A 20,019-nucleotide genomic window follows, 5' to 3' on the forward strand; every position below is an offset into this window, starting at 1 on the left:
CAGTATTTATACCATCCTCAACATCACTATCGGAAATGCGAGTCCGTGATGGTCCATCATCTTGCACATCAACTTCAATTTCACCAAACCAATTCCCAACTCCATGCCCTTTCTTCGATATCATAGTCAACTAGGTCATCCATACTAGGAACATCCACACTAGGAACATCCAAATTGCAATCAACATTGGCATCTTCACCACTGCAACTCCAACTACGAACATCAACATCATCTCTTTCGGACTCACCCACATCACATTCAACTTCAATTTGACCTTCTACAACATCATCTCTTTCGGACTCACCCACATCACATTCAACTTCAATTTAACCTTCTACAACATCATCTCTTTCGGACTCACCGACATCACATTCAACTTCAATTTGACCTTCTACAACATCATCTCTTTCGGACTCATCCACATCACATTCAACTTCAATTTGACCTTCTACAACAACATCATCTCCCTCAGCTCTTTCTTCTGAAACAGGAACTTCACACTCACCATCACCTACTTCCGACACTCACCATCACCTACTTCCTGACACTCATCATGAACTTGTTCACACTCACCATCATCACTATCATGCATCACAGGTTGAACTTCTTCTTCACCTATATTATGTGGAACATTTTCTAACAAGTGTACGATCTCAGGTTCACACACTATGTGAACAACAAATAAATGAACTTGTCCATTTAGCCTAGCTAAGTTCATCATGTCCATGGCTCCTCTATCATCAGAAAAAGCCTCTAACCTATCATCTAACACAGAACCCCCCCTACACAATACCACAACTCCTTAAATCCATCATATCCAAGTCCTTTTACTACACTGACTATAATGAAGTAACTCCACACGTCTAGGTCAAAAGACAGAGTTGTACTTTCCCCTCATACTTAAGTGGCCCATCGTTTATGAAGTGACCTCCATGGTGGAAAACAACTTCAAAATGATCCTCCATGTAATACACTATAACAGTATATATCCTATAAAATAATAAGACGACAACGACAACAAAAATTATATAAAATTAGAAGCAGGACAAGGAAACACGAGGACCAACTACAACATAACTTAAACAAAAGAAAAAGCACAAGAAACAAACATGGGGGACTGTAACACCCCGAATTTTTGGCGCTACATCAACAAAAATTTTCCGTACAAAAATAAATGTAGAAATTTTGAAATTTTAAACTTCAACATAGACAGAAAATAGTACATTATTTATTACAATCGATTCTTCCGAAAATAAAATGTCCACATAGTCAGGATCGAAATAAATTTTTAAAACACTAAAATCACAATCCCAAGTCTTCTATCCCATCTCTCTTTCGACCTTTATGCATGTTCAAAAGCGTCAGCCATCGCATCTGTAATAACATCTGCTCCCGTATAACATCACGCATTATACGATCATCGCATTCATATGCACACACAAGCAAGGGTGAGCTAACAATTCAATACAATAACCATACCCCGATACCAAACCATACTATACTCACTTTACTAGATCAAATTACATAAACAAATATGAGTTACACAATATATATCAAACACCAAATCAGAATGCATACACCAATATGCATCATGCATACACCAATATGCATCATGCATACACCAATATACATCATGCATACACCAATATGCATCAAACACCAAATCAGAATGCATACACCAATATGCATCACGTCCATCCATCCCAAAAGTCATACAAATTGACTATATCGCATACATTCACATATTTTCCACATAAATCACATCATTATAATTCACAATCATGTTCAGATGCATAAATTCAAATCTAATAAAATCCAATTATTTCAGAAATCATACAAACTGAATATATTCCAACAAGATATATTACACAATAATTTAACAGTACATAATCTGTTCAATAGGATTTAAGTTAAAAACTTGTCGAGTAGACTTCCAGGAAAGAGAGGTGCGTCACCATGGACAACTTAAGTACCAAATCTTTCCTTAGCCAAAGCGTTCCTCAACTAGTTTTTAACAAATTTCTTATTTACAGATTTAAAACAACAGCATATAATATCAACACCGAAATTTAATATAGATATAAAAAAATAGAAATTAAGCAATATTGAGATCCCTGAGAAGATACGAAATTAATATCTATAAATCTGTAACTCCGATTTCAAATCTGAATGGTCACAATAATTCACTATTTGTTATAAACTACATATTAAAATTTCATGTTGATCCAACGGTTAACTAGATAGATATTGAGGTTTTACCGAGGTAACTCAGGTGCAGAATTTTAAGTGGTTTTTTGGTTATACTCAAAATGCGGAACTAATTTCCCTAAGCAGAGACATTTAATTTCAAATCTGAACGGTCAAAATGACTTAATATGTCTTATGAATTACATACTAAATTTTGGGCTCAATCTAACGGTAAATGAAATATATATAAAATTTTTACCATGATAACTTAAGAACAGAAATATAGTGTTCATCAGATTTTTCAAAACTTAAAAATTATTTTCTCCAACCATAGACTTTCAATTAAAAATCCGATCGGTCAAAGTGTATTAATATATCTTAGGAATCATATATAAAATTTTCAAGTTGATCTAATGGTCAAATGAGTCATAATATATATTTTACCGAGATGACTAAGTAACAGATCTACAGGGGTAATTAATTTACTCAAACATGTAGGATTTATTTCTCTAAGTACAGACTTCTAATTACAAATCCAAACGGTCAAAGTGAAGAAATAGGTCTTAGGATTCATATATTAAAATTTTAGTTAAATCCAACGGTCAAAATAATTAAAAGAAAATTTTTACCATACTAACTCGAAAATAAGAAAATTATAATCATAAAAACTAAATTTATATAAGTGAATAGATAACTACCATTACCAAAATTTTAACATACTCATAACTCATATTCATTATCATAACATAGATAAAAATCATATACAAGAAGGATTAGCTCCCCTTACAAAATATATATATATAAAGTGTACCCCAACCCTTCATAAAACTTATACCCAATATAAAGCTATACACATGCAAAACATTTAATAAAGTTATACCCCATGCATTAAACATATCAAAGTTATACCCCATGCAACATATATATTAAGCTATACCCCAAATAAAACATATATCAAAGTATACCCCAACCCAATATCAAAGTTATACACATGCACATATATCAAAGGTATACCCCAACTCTTCATAAAATGTATACCCATGCATTTTAAAGATGAAACTAACACCATTACCTCATGCTATCATACTCCATAGATATACCCCTTACCTACAACAACTAACATTTTTCATGGTCACTCCCCCTTACATGCATATACTTATTCCCATCAAATATAAACAAAGAAAAGTAGCCCCCCCTTACCTCTTAAATGTAGAGAATCTTCCAATGGGTTCTTTGATGTTAAAACTCCTCCACTCTTGTTCCTCTAGTCTTCTACTTCTCACTCTCACTTCACTTATGATAATAAAAATATGTTCTTTCTCCCCCCACTTTCATGTGTGCAAAGGTGCTTTTAAAGGCTAGAATGAATACCTTAGGATGACTAATGAGACAAATGAACCCCTCTCAAGATACCCAAAAGTCTTGGCCAAAGAGTTAATATTCCATATCAACCAAAAATGCACCAAACAATAAGGAAAATAAGGAGTAATAATACCAAACAAAGGTGCCAATATTTCTTCTACAAATTTATGTAACCCCAAAAATAACCTTATACCAACCAAGAGTATATAATACAATTTAGAAAAAAAAAGAAGAAAACAAATAACTCTAACTTCTCTTAAGTAACAAAGGCATAAAAAAATTTAAACTTACCATCACATTTCCTATTCATGTACCATGCAAGGAAGGAGTTAAGAAAACTAAAACCAAAGAAGAGAAAACTTCTCCTCTGCAGATTTTACGTGCACCACAATATTTTCTCTCTTTCATGCAAGATATGGGACCCACATACCCACCAACCAAAAATGTGAAAACAGTGGGAATCGAACACAGGGTCTCAGTTACCCTTTCCACATGCACCTACCACTAGGCCATTATCTTTTTTGCTGACAATATAATGCGAACAACACTATGTAATCTTGTTTTATGCATTTTCGAGGATTAAAAATATTCATTTTCTTAACACGTTTTACACACCCGTAATTAAATATTTTGGATAATTAACTAAAATAAAACTTATTTATATTTTTCTATTCATTATTATTACTAATAATAACGCTAAAACTTACTTCTATTTATTAAAATATATATTTTTCATGAGTCTTACAGGACCACATTGCAACACCAATATGAAGCACAACAACAATTAGGGTCTACTACGGCACTTCAAACATGGGGGACCACTTTCAACAGCAATTTCAAGAACAACATAAATAACACACTACCACACCACTTCGAACATGGGGGACCACGACTGACCATGCATCATTGTCAAAAATATACAAAGAAGTAAACATTTACTAACCTGGACACGTGCTACACCTCCAACGACCTTCGCGAAACTCTTCCACGTGATTCACCGCCAAAAATTACCTGCTTCAAGTCAAAATCATCGATAGATCACTACAATTTTATACAACGAAAGCTTATGTCTAACTAATTTCTCATGCAAAAGCGATGCTTCCCAAATGCAGCACAATGTCCTTTCCAACAACGAACCCTAAGTTCGCAGATTGCCCCAATTTCTCTGACAAAAGCTACCCCAAAATAGGAAACATTACTTTAATATGTTTAATAATTTAATATGTTTAATAATTTCTAATTATATTTTCATTTATTAATATATTTAACAATTAAAAATGTTAAAAATCACCTATACAGCTCAAACGGTGCCACATGGATGCCTCAGCTTGCCACCTGTTAAAAAAGTTAACGTCGTTAACTGCATTTAACGAAAATGCTATCATTGAATCAAATTGACCAAATTAAGGACCCAATTGATCACTTCCAAAATTAGAGGACCCAATTGAAACGAACCCGCAAATATAGGGACCTCCAAACTTATTAAACCTAAAAATTATTATTAATTTCTTTTACAAAATTAGAATAATATTTAAAAAAAATCTTTATTTACTTTCTATTAAATTTTTATTATATATCACATTAACCATATCATTATAAATCTTTTCAAACTTTATCAAAATTCATTTACTTTCATATTCAAATTTATTAAAAGAAACACAAAATTTTATCAAATCTATTTTTACATAAGAACCCATTATATTACATAAAACAAAAGATAAGAAATGAAATTAAGGAGAAAACATAAAACGAACATAAGAAATTAAATTAAGTAGAAAGAAGAAAGTAGAAATGGAAAATGCTCAAAATTACTACATTAAACAATCATCACTTAAATTATTAAAAAATATTTTTTTTATACACTTAAATCTTTTATATTTATCTTTTATATTTTTTTTTATCTTTTTTAAAAATAAAAAAAATTGTACTTTTATAATTATTTTATCTTTATCTTATGTATTAAAATATAAAAATGTATCACATTACCGTTATCTAAATTATTCTAAAAGTGAAAATGGTCTGAAAGTTTGCAGCTTTATGCATCATTCATTCCTCACCACTATAAGACCATGACCCAGTTGCCCATCATTCTGCCCTTTGTTCCCTAATCCTCCATTGCCTATTCAAAACTCTCAAAACTACACAAACATCATAAACCTTTGAGATGGCAGAAGTGAGGAACAAGCAAGTGGTTCTGAAGAACTATGCCGTTTGTTTTCCAAAAGAATCAGACATGAACATTGTCCAAGGAACCATAACATTGAAGGTTCCAGAAGGTTCCTCTGATGTGCTCCTCAAAAATCTCTACCTCTCATGTGATCCGTACCTGCGGCTCCTCATGGCCAAGAACAATTATGTCGGATTTGGCACCTTCACGCTTCACTCTGTAACTCACTCTTCTTCACCACACCATCTTTACTCTTATCTTACTATTATCATGTTCAATTCATAACTCCAGTTTCTCAATTATATCTTTCTGTGCTTTTAATTCTTAAAACTAACCAAACTTTAAACAAATCTCTTCCATACTTTAGAATTTTATTTAAGTCTTTAGAATTATGTTTTTGAACAAAATGCTAGAAAAAAATTCTCTTTTTTATTTTTATTTTAAAAATGTAAATAAAACTAAAAACAAAATGAATAAAGAATAGTTTTTGCATAACCTAAAAGTAGCTTTTAAAGAATTTAATAGAGTTTCTAGAGATCAAGTTTAAGAGTAATTGTTCATATATAAAGGTGGGTGGTAACTGCTGAGTGATTGCAGCCATTGGCAGGAAATGGTGTGTCTCAAGTGGTGGAATCTGGACATCCAGAGTATAAGAAAGGTGATTTAGTTTGGGGGCCTACTAAATGGGAAGAGTATAGTTTGATACCTTCATCTCAAATACGTTTCAAAATTGAGCACACTGATGTCCCACTCTCCTACTATACTGGAATTCTTGGTATGTATATTCAACAATTTCAATTTGTTTTCATTCCTAGTGAATGATGCAAGTGATGTCAGTGTGATCTCCATTCATAAAATTGAATGAATCTCAGCAATCTTGCATGCAAGCTTATTGATGTTCTTGCATGGTTTTCTATAATTTTGTTGTGCCTTTTGACCCATAGCTTTTTACTTTCTGATCACAGGTATGCCAGGATTGACTGCTTATGGTGGTTTCTTTGAATTTGGGTCTCCCAAAAGAGGAGAAAATGTTTTTGTTTCAGCTGCCTCTGGTGCTGTTGGTCAGCTTGTTGGCCAATTTGCCAAGTTGAGTGGTTGCTATGTGGTTGGAAGTGCTGGAAGCAAAGAGAAGGTATTTCTTCAATTGTTTTTGTTAGATGATCCCATATAAATCATTATGAGCTTCAAAACATTTAGGATATTCATTTTATTGTTGAACAGACAACTATTTTCAATTAGCGTATTTACAACAACAACCACCAAATTATAGATTCTCTGGCACTGCAACCTGAGGCATGTTGTATACTTTCCTGATTTTTCTAGATTGTTGTAGAATTTAAAGTACATGAAGTTTATTATTTATGCTTAGTATTATAAATTTCACTCAGAAAATATATTTTATACTTCAAAAAGGTGTTTTGTTTTCATCAGTAAAAGAAACTCATGAGGAGAATTGCTTCAGAAAGCATTGATGTAAAGCAGTATGATGAACAAGGCTAGAAATTCATGCACTAAAATGAATATCTTGCAACCAGGTGGATCTGTTGAAGAATAAATTAGGATTTGATGAAGCTTTTAACTACAAAGAAGAGTCTGACCTCAAAGCAACTTTGAAAAGGTTAGGATTTAACAGATTTGTGATAGAAATTTTGAGTAAATATGTTCATGCAATAGATGTTGATGATTACTGCATATCAATGTACACATCAGATACTTTCCAGAAGGCATTGATATTTACTTTGAGAATGTTGGGGGGAAGACACTTGATGCAGTACTCCCAAATATGAGACCCCATGGTCGAATACCTGTTTGTGGAATGATCTCACAGTACAATCTTGCTCAACCAGAAGGTGTAACAAATTTGGCACATCTCATATTTAAGAGGATTAAAATGGAAGGGTTTATTGTATATGATTTCTACCATTTATATCCCAAATTCTTAGAATTTGTGCTGCCTCATATTAGAGAAGGGAAGGTTGTGTATGTGGAAGACATTGCTGAGGGTCTTGAGAATGGCCCTGCAGCCTTCGTTGGCCTCTTCAGTGGTCGCAATGTCGGAAAACAAGTGATTAGTGTTGTTCCTGAGTAAAATTGTGTAAATACATTCTTATTCTCTAAGCTTTACTTCTGAATTTTCAATTTTCACTTGGATATTGAATCTTGTTTTAATGGTCTATGCAATAAACTTCCATTCTGCTTAGAGTAATTACTGTATGATGTTGATTTTGCTTTGAAACTATTAGCAAATGGACGCCTAATCTTTACAAGTTGACATTATTAAGTATTTATCATTTTTCAAGGACTTGCTTCAGTGTTAGCATAATTTATCTTTATCATTAGTTGATGAAAAAATGAGATTTATTATAATTATGAATTTGATTGGGTCTTTCGATACAAGGAATCCACAATCTAGGATTTTTCACTCGCGAACTGTTCTGAGTTAGCTACAAGATGAATCATTAGTTTGATACCACCATATAGACTTTCCATCTAGTTTAGATCTTTTTGTCCGTAAGAAAGTGAACAAATTCTTTGAAGTCGAATACCCTTAAATGACTATGAAAAATATATTTTCCTTTTCTCACTTTCTCAAGGATATATATCATCATCAAGATGAATGAATAATGGAAAGGAAAATCAAGTCCATTACAATTCTCAATGTCTCATCCTAGAAAACTTTAGGCAATTTTTCATCAGACATATAATTCTCCCTGTGCTAGTCATTCTCTCTACAACCACATTGTGTTCAGGTGTTTTGAAATAGTCCTCTCAAGTTTGATGTCATGCTCCTTACAATGACCATGTATTTACCATCGTTATGTGCTCTAACACATTTCAATACACTGTTTCTTTCTCCTTTGACACTTGTATGTAAATGTTTGAACACGTCAAGTACTTAGCTTTTGAATTTCAAAACAAAAGCTCAAACATTTCTAGAATAGTCATCAATAAAAAAGACAAAATAAGAACAACTACTAATTGATTTAGCATATGTTGTATAAACATGAATTAAATCCAAGATATGTTGTCTTCTAAGTAGAGGATAGATACAAAAAGGAACTCTATATTGCATAACAAGACTATCAAAACAAGTTCTAAGAGGTGTTCCTCTAACAAATTGCAACCCTTGACTTACAAGGGTTGGAAGGTCCTGTTCACTCAAGCGACCAAGCCATTCATTTCACTTCTCTTTTTTTCTACCACCAGTGTCCTTTTAATGCCCTTCTATTTATCACCATCAAAAGAATTATGATAAACATCTCTCGTCAAGTACCTATATAGAAATCAAGTTGAAGCATATATCGTCTAACATTCTTCAAATGCATCTTGCAATTAGTATTAGTCTTTGGCTAAATTTCAACATTGCCACCATTCTTGCTTAGATTTCACATCTTCACATGCCCAAAATCTCAAATAGTTTATTTATTGTATAGTATTGAGGTCATCTTAGCCATAACCATAGCAGTTATGTAAGACCAGTGATCATACTAGTTCAAAATTACCAATATCATGTCAACTTCGACAGCATGACAATGAACCTACCTACCGATACGATAAGACATTTATTAGCATTTATTGGAAGATCTAAAGCTTCCTAAAATAGTATGACATGATTAATAAGGGTCATCCCAACCAGGTATATAAAAGTGATTTGTTTCCATGTAAAAGGTATCTTGAAATCAATTCACTTTAATTGAGTTACCTAGATCACATTGATTGACTTGAGCATCAAAATGTTTGCATGTACTCACCCCTTTCTGGTTTATCTAAGGATTTCAAAGGAACATCTCGGTTATCTCATATAGCAAAGGACATACTAGATCTTACAAGACAACTCGATTTTATACAAGAATAGTCTAAGATGTGAAGAAATCATGGTATGGTGTAACATAAATGATGCAACAAAGTCAATAACTTATATTCTTGGGATGTGAGTTAATATAATCATCTTCATTAACAATGATAACGTTAGATACAACTACAATATTGACCAATAATATGAAACTCAATGATAGAAAAGGAAATAAAAATCGTAACTCGACTCATGAAAGTTACAAGTATATGAAAAATTATATTCATAAATAGATGTATCATTAAACGTAATATAAATGATAAAAGTAACTCATACATAATAATAAGTCTTAAGTAGTAAGATTCAATACATAGCACAACTAAAATAGGTTCATAATTCATAAAATGATCATGCATAGTAAACACTTATATAAACAAACTATCCAAAAAAATCGTTCATATTAAATGTTACATAATCATCGTCCTCCTCCACATGACCTTCATTTTCACCAATGATCTTTCCTCCATGACCTTCGTCATAATCAATAATGGGAGGAACCTCTAAATCATCCATAGGTGTAATAACATCACCTTTACCAACATTCATCTCTTATCCAACTTCAATTGAGATGTCTCTTCATCTGAAGCATCCAAACTTGAATTTGCTTCATTTTTCTTCATAGTCCCTTCATCATCTGAAGCAAGATAATCAATGTTATAGACTTTAGTTTTTCTAACGTCCTTCTTCTTGTCTTGTAGTTTTATTATCACAATACAAAAACTATTTTTCTTGTGATATTCTTAATTCTTGTAGCATTTTTTGCATTCACAATAGCTCTTTATCAATTTCTATAACAATAATATATTTTCTTTGTAGAAGACAAAACAATATACTTTTGTAATTTGGATTGTCATAACATTGCTCTCCTGTCATCACAAAACTAGAAGTAGACTTCTTGAAATTTTTTATAGATTAGAAAAATTTTATCATACTCATGATCTATTATGAAAATCAAATTTTATATACTATTGTCTTTGAGCTTGTTTGAGTTCAAGTTATTCCATATAGATTTCTTTCTCCATGTCACTGAAGAAAATTTATTTTCAATTCACTAATTCAAAAGTACAGGCTCTCTAGATGGTTCACAAGTATAACTTAAGATTTGGTTTACAATTCAATGAGCTGTGAGTCAACCATATAAATGACTACAATATCACCTCTTATCCGAAATCACAAAGAACTGTATACTAAGTTTAGAGTTTATCCAAATTTTATCTATATAAAATAGATAAATTAACAAGTATATTAGGATTATTTTGTGCTTAAAATAAAATGTAAATAACATAACAATTAGATACTCGTAACGCTTGATGGTAGTGGACATGCACCAAGCACCATTTTGTACATAGTAAGTTGCAGCTTTAAAATTGATTTTTTCTTAAGCTTAATGATGTTTTCTAATCTTGAGATACTTTTGCTCTAAATTAATCCAATTACTTTCTTCTTCTTCTTTCTTCTTTCATGTCTCTACAAAGACATTAAAAACTATTTTATAAGTTGTTATATGTCTATTTTATCAAGATCAATGCCAATTTATAAATATTTTCTTCTCTTAGTTACCAATTTATTGTAAAAGAAATAATCAGGATAAAATTATCATATCTTTTTTATATAGTTATATAGACTAATATATATTTTTATTATTATTAATTTTGGCCTATTGACCTTTCGTACAAGTAATTATAAGCATTAAGTAGACATACTGTAGTTCATCTTCTAGAGTACGGACACTATAATTAATATGATAAGTTTTTTTCTACAACAGCTTGCTACCTTGGTTTATTATATATAGATGATAAACTTTTCCAAAAGATAAAATTACATAATCATTTATCTCACATTTTTCATCAAGTGAACACATTTTTATTAAGAGGAAATACAAAATTAATTTATATTACCAATTTTTCAAGATTTGTAAATAACCTTTTCTTTGGTTTTTATACAACTTAATTAATTGATTTGATTATTAAAATATATTTCTTATTATTTTATTTTGAGAATAGTTTTCATATGAAAAACGGTAAAACTTTGAAGGGGTTGATTTCTTCTTCTTCTAATAAATGCTCACGCAATAAATAAAGAGCAGAAATATATACCGAATTTAATTACATATAAAATTGCAAATAGTTTTATTTCAAACAATAAAAATAACAAAATGTAACGAAAACTTTTTAAGAAAAAAAAATGTTTGAAACGATAAATTTTGGATAATTCATAGATGATAGACCGAGTATATAATTTTGTTGTAAACAATGTAATTATTTGTTAAAAAATTGTTCGTTGTAGTTGTCATAGACGTTCTAAATTGCTAACTAGCTTCAATGAATATTTTATTTGCTTTGATGGATATATTTATCACTCATAATAATTTTAAATCCATTCAAATATAATTATCATTAATAAGAGTAAATAGTGATTTTAGGTTCTAAAGTAGTATCTTTTTGTTGTATTAGTATATGAAATTTGGAAGAAAAAAAATCATATAAGGTCTTCGATATTTTTAGTTTAATTTTATAAGTTCCTAAAATTAGCCTATTTTTAGTATTATACTCCTGGATCAATCGTAAGTCACTAAATTTTTCATTCTAATCCCAAATTTTTAAAATTTTAAACTTAGTTCCTGAGGCCCTTATTTAAATATATTATTTTCATTAATATATTATGTTCATATAAATGAAACTAATTTCACTGCTCTGGTTCAAACTTCAAATTTGATTAAACAACAGCATAAGATAGTGTAGTTAAAATATTATGTTTCATGTTCTCTCCATAAAATAAACCTTCATAAAAAAATGTCACACTAAAAAGTTAAGAAAAGCAATTACAACTTTTTGTTTCATGCTTTTTAAGATAATCAAATTTAAGCACAAAAATTAAATAACAATTTGAATTTTTGATTGTGGAGTATACCTTCAATTCAAATATTTATCAAATAATTTTAAAAATAACATTCTTAATTATTTAACACTAAAAAAATATTTTTTTTAATTTAATATTCTTGAAAAAATTATAATTACGTAAATTTTGGAATAAAATATTTTAGTAATTTAAAACAAAAATAAAACAAAACAAAATATTTTCATATTTATTTTATTTCATACCAATTTGAATTTAGAAACAAACTAAATATTACTCATATCAACTACAACAAATAATGAATCTTTAAAAACATATTTTAAAATATTAAAATAAATCTAAAAAATTAAATATATATATATATATATATATATATATATATATATATATATATATATATATATATATATATATATATATATATATATATATATATATATATATATATATATATATATATATATATATATATATATATATATATATATATATATATATATATATATATATATATATATATACACACACACACATGAAGAAATCAACTTGAGAAAGCTTTATGTCATATTAGAAAGAATTAGCATTCCAATTCCCATCTTCTCCCTGATCATTTCCTCCACAAACGCTGGAAGTAAAAGTCAACATTCCATAAAGCGACCGACAAAGCTTGCCATAGTTTCTAAGAATTTGAATGGCAGAAGTGAGGAACAAGAAAGTGGTTCTGAGAGACCATGTGGTTGGTTTTCCGAAGGAATCAGACATGAACACTGTTGAAGGAAGAATCAGATTGAAGGTTCCAGAAGGTTCCAATGATGTGCTTCTAAAAAATCTGTACCTCTCTTGTGACCCTTACATGAGAATCCTGATGAACAAGGTGGAAAGCTTAGATGTGCATCATCACTACACACCTTCTTCTGTGAGTTTTCAATTTCTTTCTGCATTTTCACACTGTCCAAGAAATGTTTAGTTTCCACCTTTTTGGGTTTCTCACACTTTACATGTAATATAAATAAGATTAATTATTCGGTGCTTTTCTATTTTCGTCTAAAATTTTAAATAGATCTTAATTAAAACACAAAAAAAAAAGAAAAAAATTTATTTGAGATTCTGGACAAAAATAAAAATCTATCGAGACATTAAATCTATAAATAAAGAGTAAGATACTATAATATACTTTTATATTCATTTAATATAGATTACAAAGGTAAAATAATTAAAAAAGTGTAAACTTTTATTTGTTTCAAGAAAGAAGAGAATAAAAAATAAGTAAGGATAATGTCAAAATATAAAATATTTAGGTGTGTTAAAATATCTTTACTCATAAATAAAATATATTAAATTATTTATATTTAATTTTATAAATATAATAATAATAAAAATAATAATTTTATTATTTTTATTATCAATAAAGAAAAATAATCACACATACTCATATATAACAAATGGAAGATGGAGGATGAATGAATGATGCCCATTTTGTTTAAATTTTACCTCTTTAATATAAGAATAGTATCTAAGAATGGAGGATGTAGAAACAAAGTTTCAATAATGCTAAACATCTTCCAGTACTTTGGAGTTATTGAGTGAAAAATTACATTTATTGAGGGTGGAGGATAATATTTTTATAAAGAGGATGCAACTGTGTAGTATAATAATTTTGATTGAACACATTTGTTAAAATGGATTATCATTAAATTTTAGTCTTTTTAAATGTAGTTAAATTGAATTGACTCCTTTAATTCATGGGTCGAAAGTGTTTAAGCATTATTAAAGGTGATTTAATTTGTAATTCAGAAACAATAATATTTTGTTTTTTTTTACAATTTTCTATTATTTTTTTTTTATATTAAAAACTAAATATATTTGACTATTTATCCTTTTTCATTTTAAAATTTATTTTTATAAAAATTTAAAAAATAAAAATTATATTTATAAAATAAAAGAAGTAAAAATATACTTATAATAAATACAAAAGTATTGAAATGATGTGAGTAGAAACTAAGAATAATTTTAATGTACAGAAGAAAAAAAAAGCTTAAACATCCATAGCAGAGGTAGTATGAACTTAAAATATATGTGGCTGATAACTTGTGTTATGAAAACTATTGCAGCCATTGTCAGGATATGGTGTGTCTAAAGTGGTAGAATCTGCACATTCAGATTATAAGAAAGGTGATTTAGTTTGGGGATTTACCAAATGGGAAGAGTATAGCTTTGTCTCCTCATCTCAGATATGTTTCAAAATTGCACACACTGATGTCCCACTTTCCTACTACACTGGAATTCTTGGTATGTATCTTCTCAACAGTTTCAATTTACTTTCATTCTTAGTGAATGATGCAGCTGATGACAGTATCATTCATAAAATTGAATGAATCTCAGCAAGCTTATTGATGTTCTACCATGGTTTTATATAATTTTGCTGTGTCTTTTGACCCATAACATTTTATTTTCTGATAACAGGTATGCCAGGATTGACTGCTTATGGTGGTTTCTTTGATATAAGTTCTCCCAAAAAAGGTGACAATGTTTTTGTTTCAGCTGCCTCTGGTGCTGTTGGTCACCTTGTTGGCCAATTTGCCAAGTTGAGTGGTTGTTATGTTGTTGGAAGTGCTGGAACCAAGGAGAAGGTATTTGTACAAATGTTTTTCTTAGATGTTCCTATACAAATGATTATTAGCTTCAAAACATTTAGGATATTCATCGTATTGTTCAATTAGCCTAATTACAACAACAACCACAGCCTTTTCATTCAATTATAAACCCTCTGGCATTGCAATCCTTGAGGCATGTTGCAGACTTTTCTGGTTTTTCTAGATTGTTGCAGAAATTGAAGTACATGAAGTTTGTTCCATCTGTCAATGCAAGATATTATTATTTATGCTGAGTATTAGAATTTTCACTCAGAAAATATATTTTACACTTCAAAAGGGTGTTTTGTTTTCATCAGTAAAAGAAACTCATGAAGAGAATTGCTTCAGAAAGCATTGTTGTAAAGCAGTATGATGAACAAGGCTAGAGATTCATTCACTAAAATGAATGTCTTGCAACCAGGTGGATCTGTTGAAGAATAAATTAGGATTTGATGAAGCTTTTAACTACAAAGAAGAGTCTGACCTCAATGCAACTTTGAAAAGGTTAGGATTTAACAGATTTGTGATAGAGAAATTCTGAATAAATCTGTTCATGCAATAAATGTTGATGATTACTGCATATCAATGTCCACATCAGATACTTTCCAGAAGGCATTGATATATACTTTGAGAATGTTGGGGGGAAGACACTTGATGCAGTACTCCCAAATATGAGACTCCATGGTCGAATACCTGTTTGTGGAATGATCTCACAGTACAATCTTGCTCAACCAGAAGGTGTAACAAATTTGGCATATCTCATATTTCAGAGGGTTAAAATGGAAGGTTTTCTTATAACTGATTTCTTCCATTCATATCCCAAATTTTTGGACTTTGTCCTTCCTCTTATAAGAGATGGGAAGGTTGTGTATGTGGAAGACATTGTTGAGGGTCTTGAGAATGGCCCTGCTGCTTTGGTTGGCCTCTTTAGTGGTCGCAATGTTGGTAAACAAGTGGTTGTTGTTGCTCATGAGTAAAATTATATAAATAGAAACACTGTACCATTTAAGCTTTCCTTCTGAATTTTCAATTTTCTGTAATGTTATGTTGTATTTTTGTGATTAATAAAATCTCTAGTTTATGCAACTTTGTTACTTCTAATCTGTTGTATGTTTTCAGATATATTGAACCTCCTAGTGTTTCATATCTATTCTCATAATGTTAAAACAGTATTTGGTTAATCAAATTACATCTTGTAAGTACACATTTCTCGTTTGGTTTTCAGTTTTTAGATTCGTGAAAAAAGTTTAAAGAACTTAGTGGGACATTATAATACTTGAATCAAATTCACACTTACATAGAAACATGACACTATTGTAATTGTTGACCAAAATACGAAATTTATCACATAGGCTAAAAACATGATATTATAAGTTTTAGAATTTATTTTAGATTGAAAACCTTTCCACGACTTATCGGGAGTTTTATTGGTCTTCTGAAGTAGTATCCTATTTTGTAAACACATCATTCTTTGTCATAACAATTTTATAGATTCAAATGACACTTTAACTTTAAATTTTATTAATCATACTAGAGAGACTAAATTAACTCCAATAGATGTCACATGTAGCACATTGTTTAAAATCAGAGTCTTTTCAAATGTGAGTTTTAAAACAACTTTTCCTTTTCGTAGAACAAAGGTTATCCTGAAATTATCGAGATAAACTTGTTTTTCTCCATCCCTCACACTAGATAAGAGAAAAATGCACTTTCACAAATGTGTTGGGTAGCCGTAGAATCTATCATCCATTTGTTCACATTGGTCATAAGGTTCACTTGTGAAATGACTAAAGCAATTATATCTTCCTTTCAATTATATTTTTCTAAGGAGGATTGTCAAAATCTTGACCCTATGTCTACATTGAGATGCATGTTGGCTCGGCTTCCCACAGACAAAGCAAGTTTCATCCTTCTTGAGGGTAGGGCTATGATCTCTACTTTAATATCTTTAAGCAGTTTGTGGCATTTGTTCAGCTTAATCTTGATGTTTTTATCCTCGATCATCTCCCAACAATAGTTTTTTATAACAAACCTTCGTTTAATGACATATTTAATAGTGTATTTAAGAATAAGAGAATCTTAAATATCTTTTGTTTCTTTATAGAAGAAATACAAAACGAACATATGGTTAAATAATGCATTAAGCAAGGTGTGACAACATACCTTATTCATAAATCTTCAATTTGTTTTATAAAAGTATTAAAGTCATATTAGGAAGGGGTAAGAGCGAAAGCAACTCCATACATGTCTAACAAGGTATGCAAGTGTTCCTACCAACATTAGAGTTTTTTACTAGTGAAAACTTCAATTTTCAAAACATCTAGGAAAGGTATCACAAAAGTACACTATGTTGTAGAAACATCATTTGGTTTCTTCAGTGTAGATTTGTTGTCGATATTCATACTGTCAGACAAAAGTCCTTAAGATTGTTGTAAAATGTCGACAAGAATACGAACAAGATCAATTTCTTGGAGCATGGATGATCATTGCCTTTAAGAACTTATTTGCGGTGTGTTGTGTGTAAGCCCCCAAATATAATAGGAACTCGCAACAAGGACTAGTAAGCAAGCTCGTAAGAGCAAAGAACTCAAGATAAAAGGAGTGGCGAAAAAAAAAGATAGTGAGTCAAGGTGTCTTTTGAAGGAAATTAGAAACACCTATTTATAGGTGGGGAATAGGATCAAAAACTCCATGAGGCTTGGAGGAATCATATGCCTAGCGGATGAAGCTCCTTTGCTTGTGAAGGAAGCTCCTTGATTAAAGAAGGAAGTCAAGAAGGAATTGCTAGACCATTTTGGATTTCCCTCCTTTGCAAGATCAACTACATATGTTTGTGGAGCGAATCACCAACAAAATGAGAAATAACGATAACCTTTTGTGTGAGTTTTGCATTCAAAAGAAGGATCACATTGAAAAGATATTTTTTTAAGACACTCTGTTTTCACAACAAAAACAAGAAAGAAAACTTCTTAAAACATGATTCAATAAAATACATTAAATGCCTTTGTATAGGCATTTTTGTATATAAATATTTTGTATATACATTTTTACATACAAAAGTGGTTACCTTTGTATATGATTCATAAAATGAAGGTTTAATCATTCTCGTAGTCCCTATTTATGTTGCGTTTTCTCAAATAGGTTGCTTTCTTTTTTTTCTCAATTTGGTTTCTAAAAGTGAAAAATTGAAGCAATTGGCTCCCTGTCGTTAAATTGGGTTAACGGGGTTAACTTTCAGATGACTTGTCAGTGTGAACTGGAATAACTTAATGACGTGGCATATGCAGGTGGAAAATGTTTAATTAAAAAGTTAGAAAAAAGGGTTTCTGAAATTTGAAATCAAAACATAACTAAATTAGTGTTTATGAAAATCAAATTGAGAATGAGAGTGCATGTTCGAGCTTCGAGACGCAAGAAATTTAGGATTGATCATGGTTTCTCATAGCAAAACTGGAATCTACTACAAAGACTTATCGTCGTTGATGCTCCGTCATCAACGCTCGATGGAGGAAGAACCCTCCCGACGGAGGAAGAATGTTCAACGTAGTGTTCGTGGAATCTACTGCAAAGTTTCTTTTCCTATAAAGACGAAGTATCATGTGTCAATGATGTTGAAAACAAAATAATTGTTTCGAGTTGGTGATGTCAAAAACAATTAATAAGCTAGGTGTCGCCTACAAGGCGTCGACTACTAGAGCTAGGTATCGCTTACCAAAGCTAGGTGTCTCCTACCAAGTGTCGACTACCAAAAGCAAGTGTCGACTACCAAAACCAAGTGTCGTCTACTGAGAGTTATGTGTCGCCTACCGAGAGCCATGTATCACTTACTTAGAGCTAGGGGCACCTATCGAGAGTTAGGTGTTGCCTATCAGGACTATATGTCACCTATTGAGAGTTATGTATTGTTTACTAGGACTATGTGTTGCCTATCAGAACCATGTGTCGCCTTTCAGGGCTAATAGTGAACTTTCTGACACTTTTATTCGGCCACAAGCCGACCTGTATGACCACCACTACCTGGACATAAGTCAGTCGTCCAACTACTTTTCGAACTAACAAAACTAATGGCGTATTACTCTATAAGTTAGCATAATTTAAATCAAACAACTGACTCATGAGGTAAATGGGCCATTGGACCCATATAAGTGAGGTCTCACAAATGTCATAATTATCCTATAAATAGTACAATCATTGAGGTAAATAGTATACATTCATTATTATAATATTAAGTGTTATCTGACGTACTCGGCTAACTTAGACATGAGAGTGTCTTTTATAAACACACCACTTTTCAATCTTGAAGAAACGAGGATCTTGAGCGTGAAGTTGGAAGTACATTCCTTCTTTTTGAGAAGTTACCTCAAATTTTTGAAACGACTGTATGAAATCTTTTTAAAGAGTGTTCTCAATCTTATAAGAACAAATTCATATTTGTGTGATGGTAGACTTTTAGAGAATCTCCCTCACAAATAAAGTTACATTATTATTGTGCACATATCTTCCACCAATTTAACAAATATTTTTTTAAAAAAAATAAATACAGAATCAATTTATATTAAAAATCAACTTGCAAATACCTTTCTTTTGCTTTTTTTTTATACAACTTAATTAGTCGATTTAATTATTAACAGACATTTTTATTATTTTATTTTATTATAAGAATTGTGTTATATGAAAAACGATAAAAATGAACAAACTTATAACCAAAGGGGTTGAATTTCTTCTTCTTCAAATAAATGCTTAGGTAAGAAATAAATAACATATACCTTTATCAATTTTACATGTCAAATAGAAACTAATTTTTATTTCAAGCAATAAAAATACGAAAATGTAATGAAGTTTTTATAAGAAAAAAAAATCAAACTATAAATGCTGGGATAGTTTCAAAGATTCTACACCAAGTATAAATATGTTTTTTAAAAAAAGTAATTGTTTCGGGTGTGAGGTCAAGTCACTAACAC

General features: G+C 30.6%; 2 protein-coding genes across 2 annotated transcripts; both read left to right on the top strand.

Annotated features, from left to right (window-relative positions):
- The first annotated feature begins 5,577 nt into the window (after window positions 1–5,577).
- LOC108346928 (2-alkenal reductase (NADP(+)-dependent)-like) lies at window positions 5,578–7,874 on the top strand. The gene is made up of 5 exons (XM_017585997.2): window positions 5,578–5,935; window positions 6,314–6,491; window positions 6,682–6,848; window positions 7,252–7,334; window positions 7,427–7,874. The coding sequence occupies exons 1-5, from the start codon at window positions 5,714–5,716 to the stop codon at window positions 7,803–7,805; spliced, it is 1,029 nt and encodes a 342-aa protein (XP_017441486.1). The 5' UTR covers window positions 5,578–5,713; the 3' UTR covers window positions 7,806–7,874.
- A 5,103-nt stretch (window positions 7,875–12,977) lies between these two features.
- Window positions 12,978–16,168, top strand: LOC108347719 (2-alkenal reductase (NADP(+)-dependent)). The gene is made up of 5 exons (XM_017587139.2): window positions 12,978–13,341; window positions 14,537–14,714; window positions 14,889–15,055; window positions 15,480–15,562; window positions 15,657–16,168. The coding sequence occupies exons 1-5, from the start codon at window positions 13,117–13,119 to the stop codon at window positions 16,033–16,035; spliced, it is 1,032 nt and encodes a 343-aa protein (XP_017442628.1). The 5' UTR covers window positions 12,978–13,116; the 3' UTR covers window positions 16,036–16,168.
- The last annotated feature ends 3,851 nt before the right edge of the window (window positions 16,169–20,019 follow it).

Source organism: Vigna angularis, chromosome 9, assembly GCF_016808095.1.
Source record: "Vigna angularis cultivar LongXiaoDou No.4 chromosome 9, ASM1680809v1, whole genome shotgun sequence".
Classification (NCBI taxonomy): Eukaryota; Viridiplantae; Streptophyta; class Magnoliopsida; order Fabales; family Fabaceae; genus Vigna; species Vigna angularis.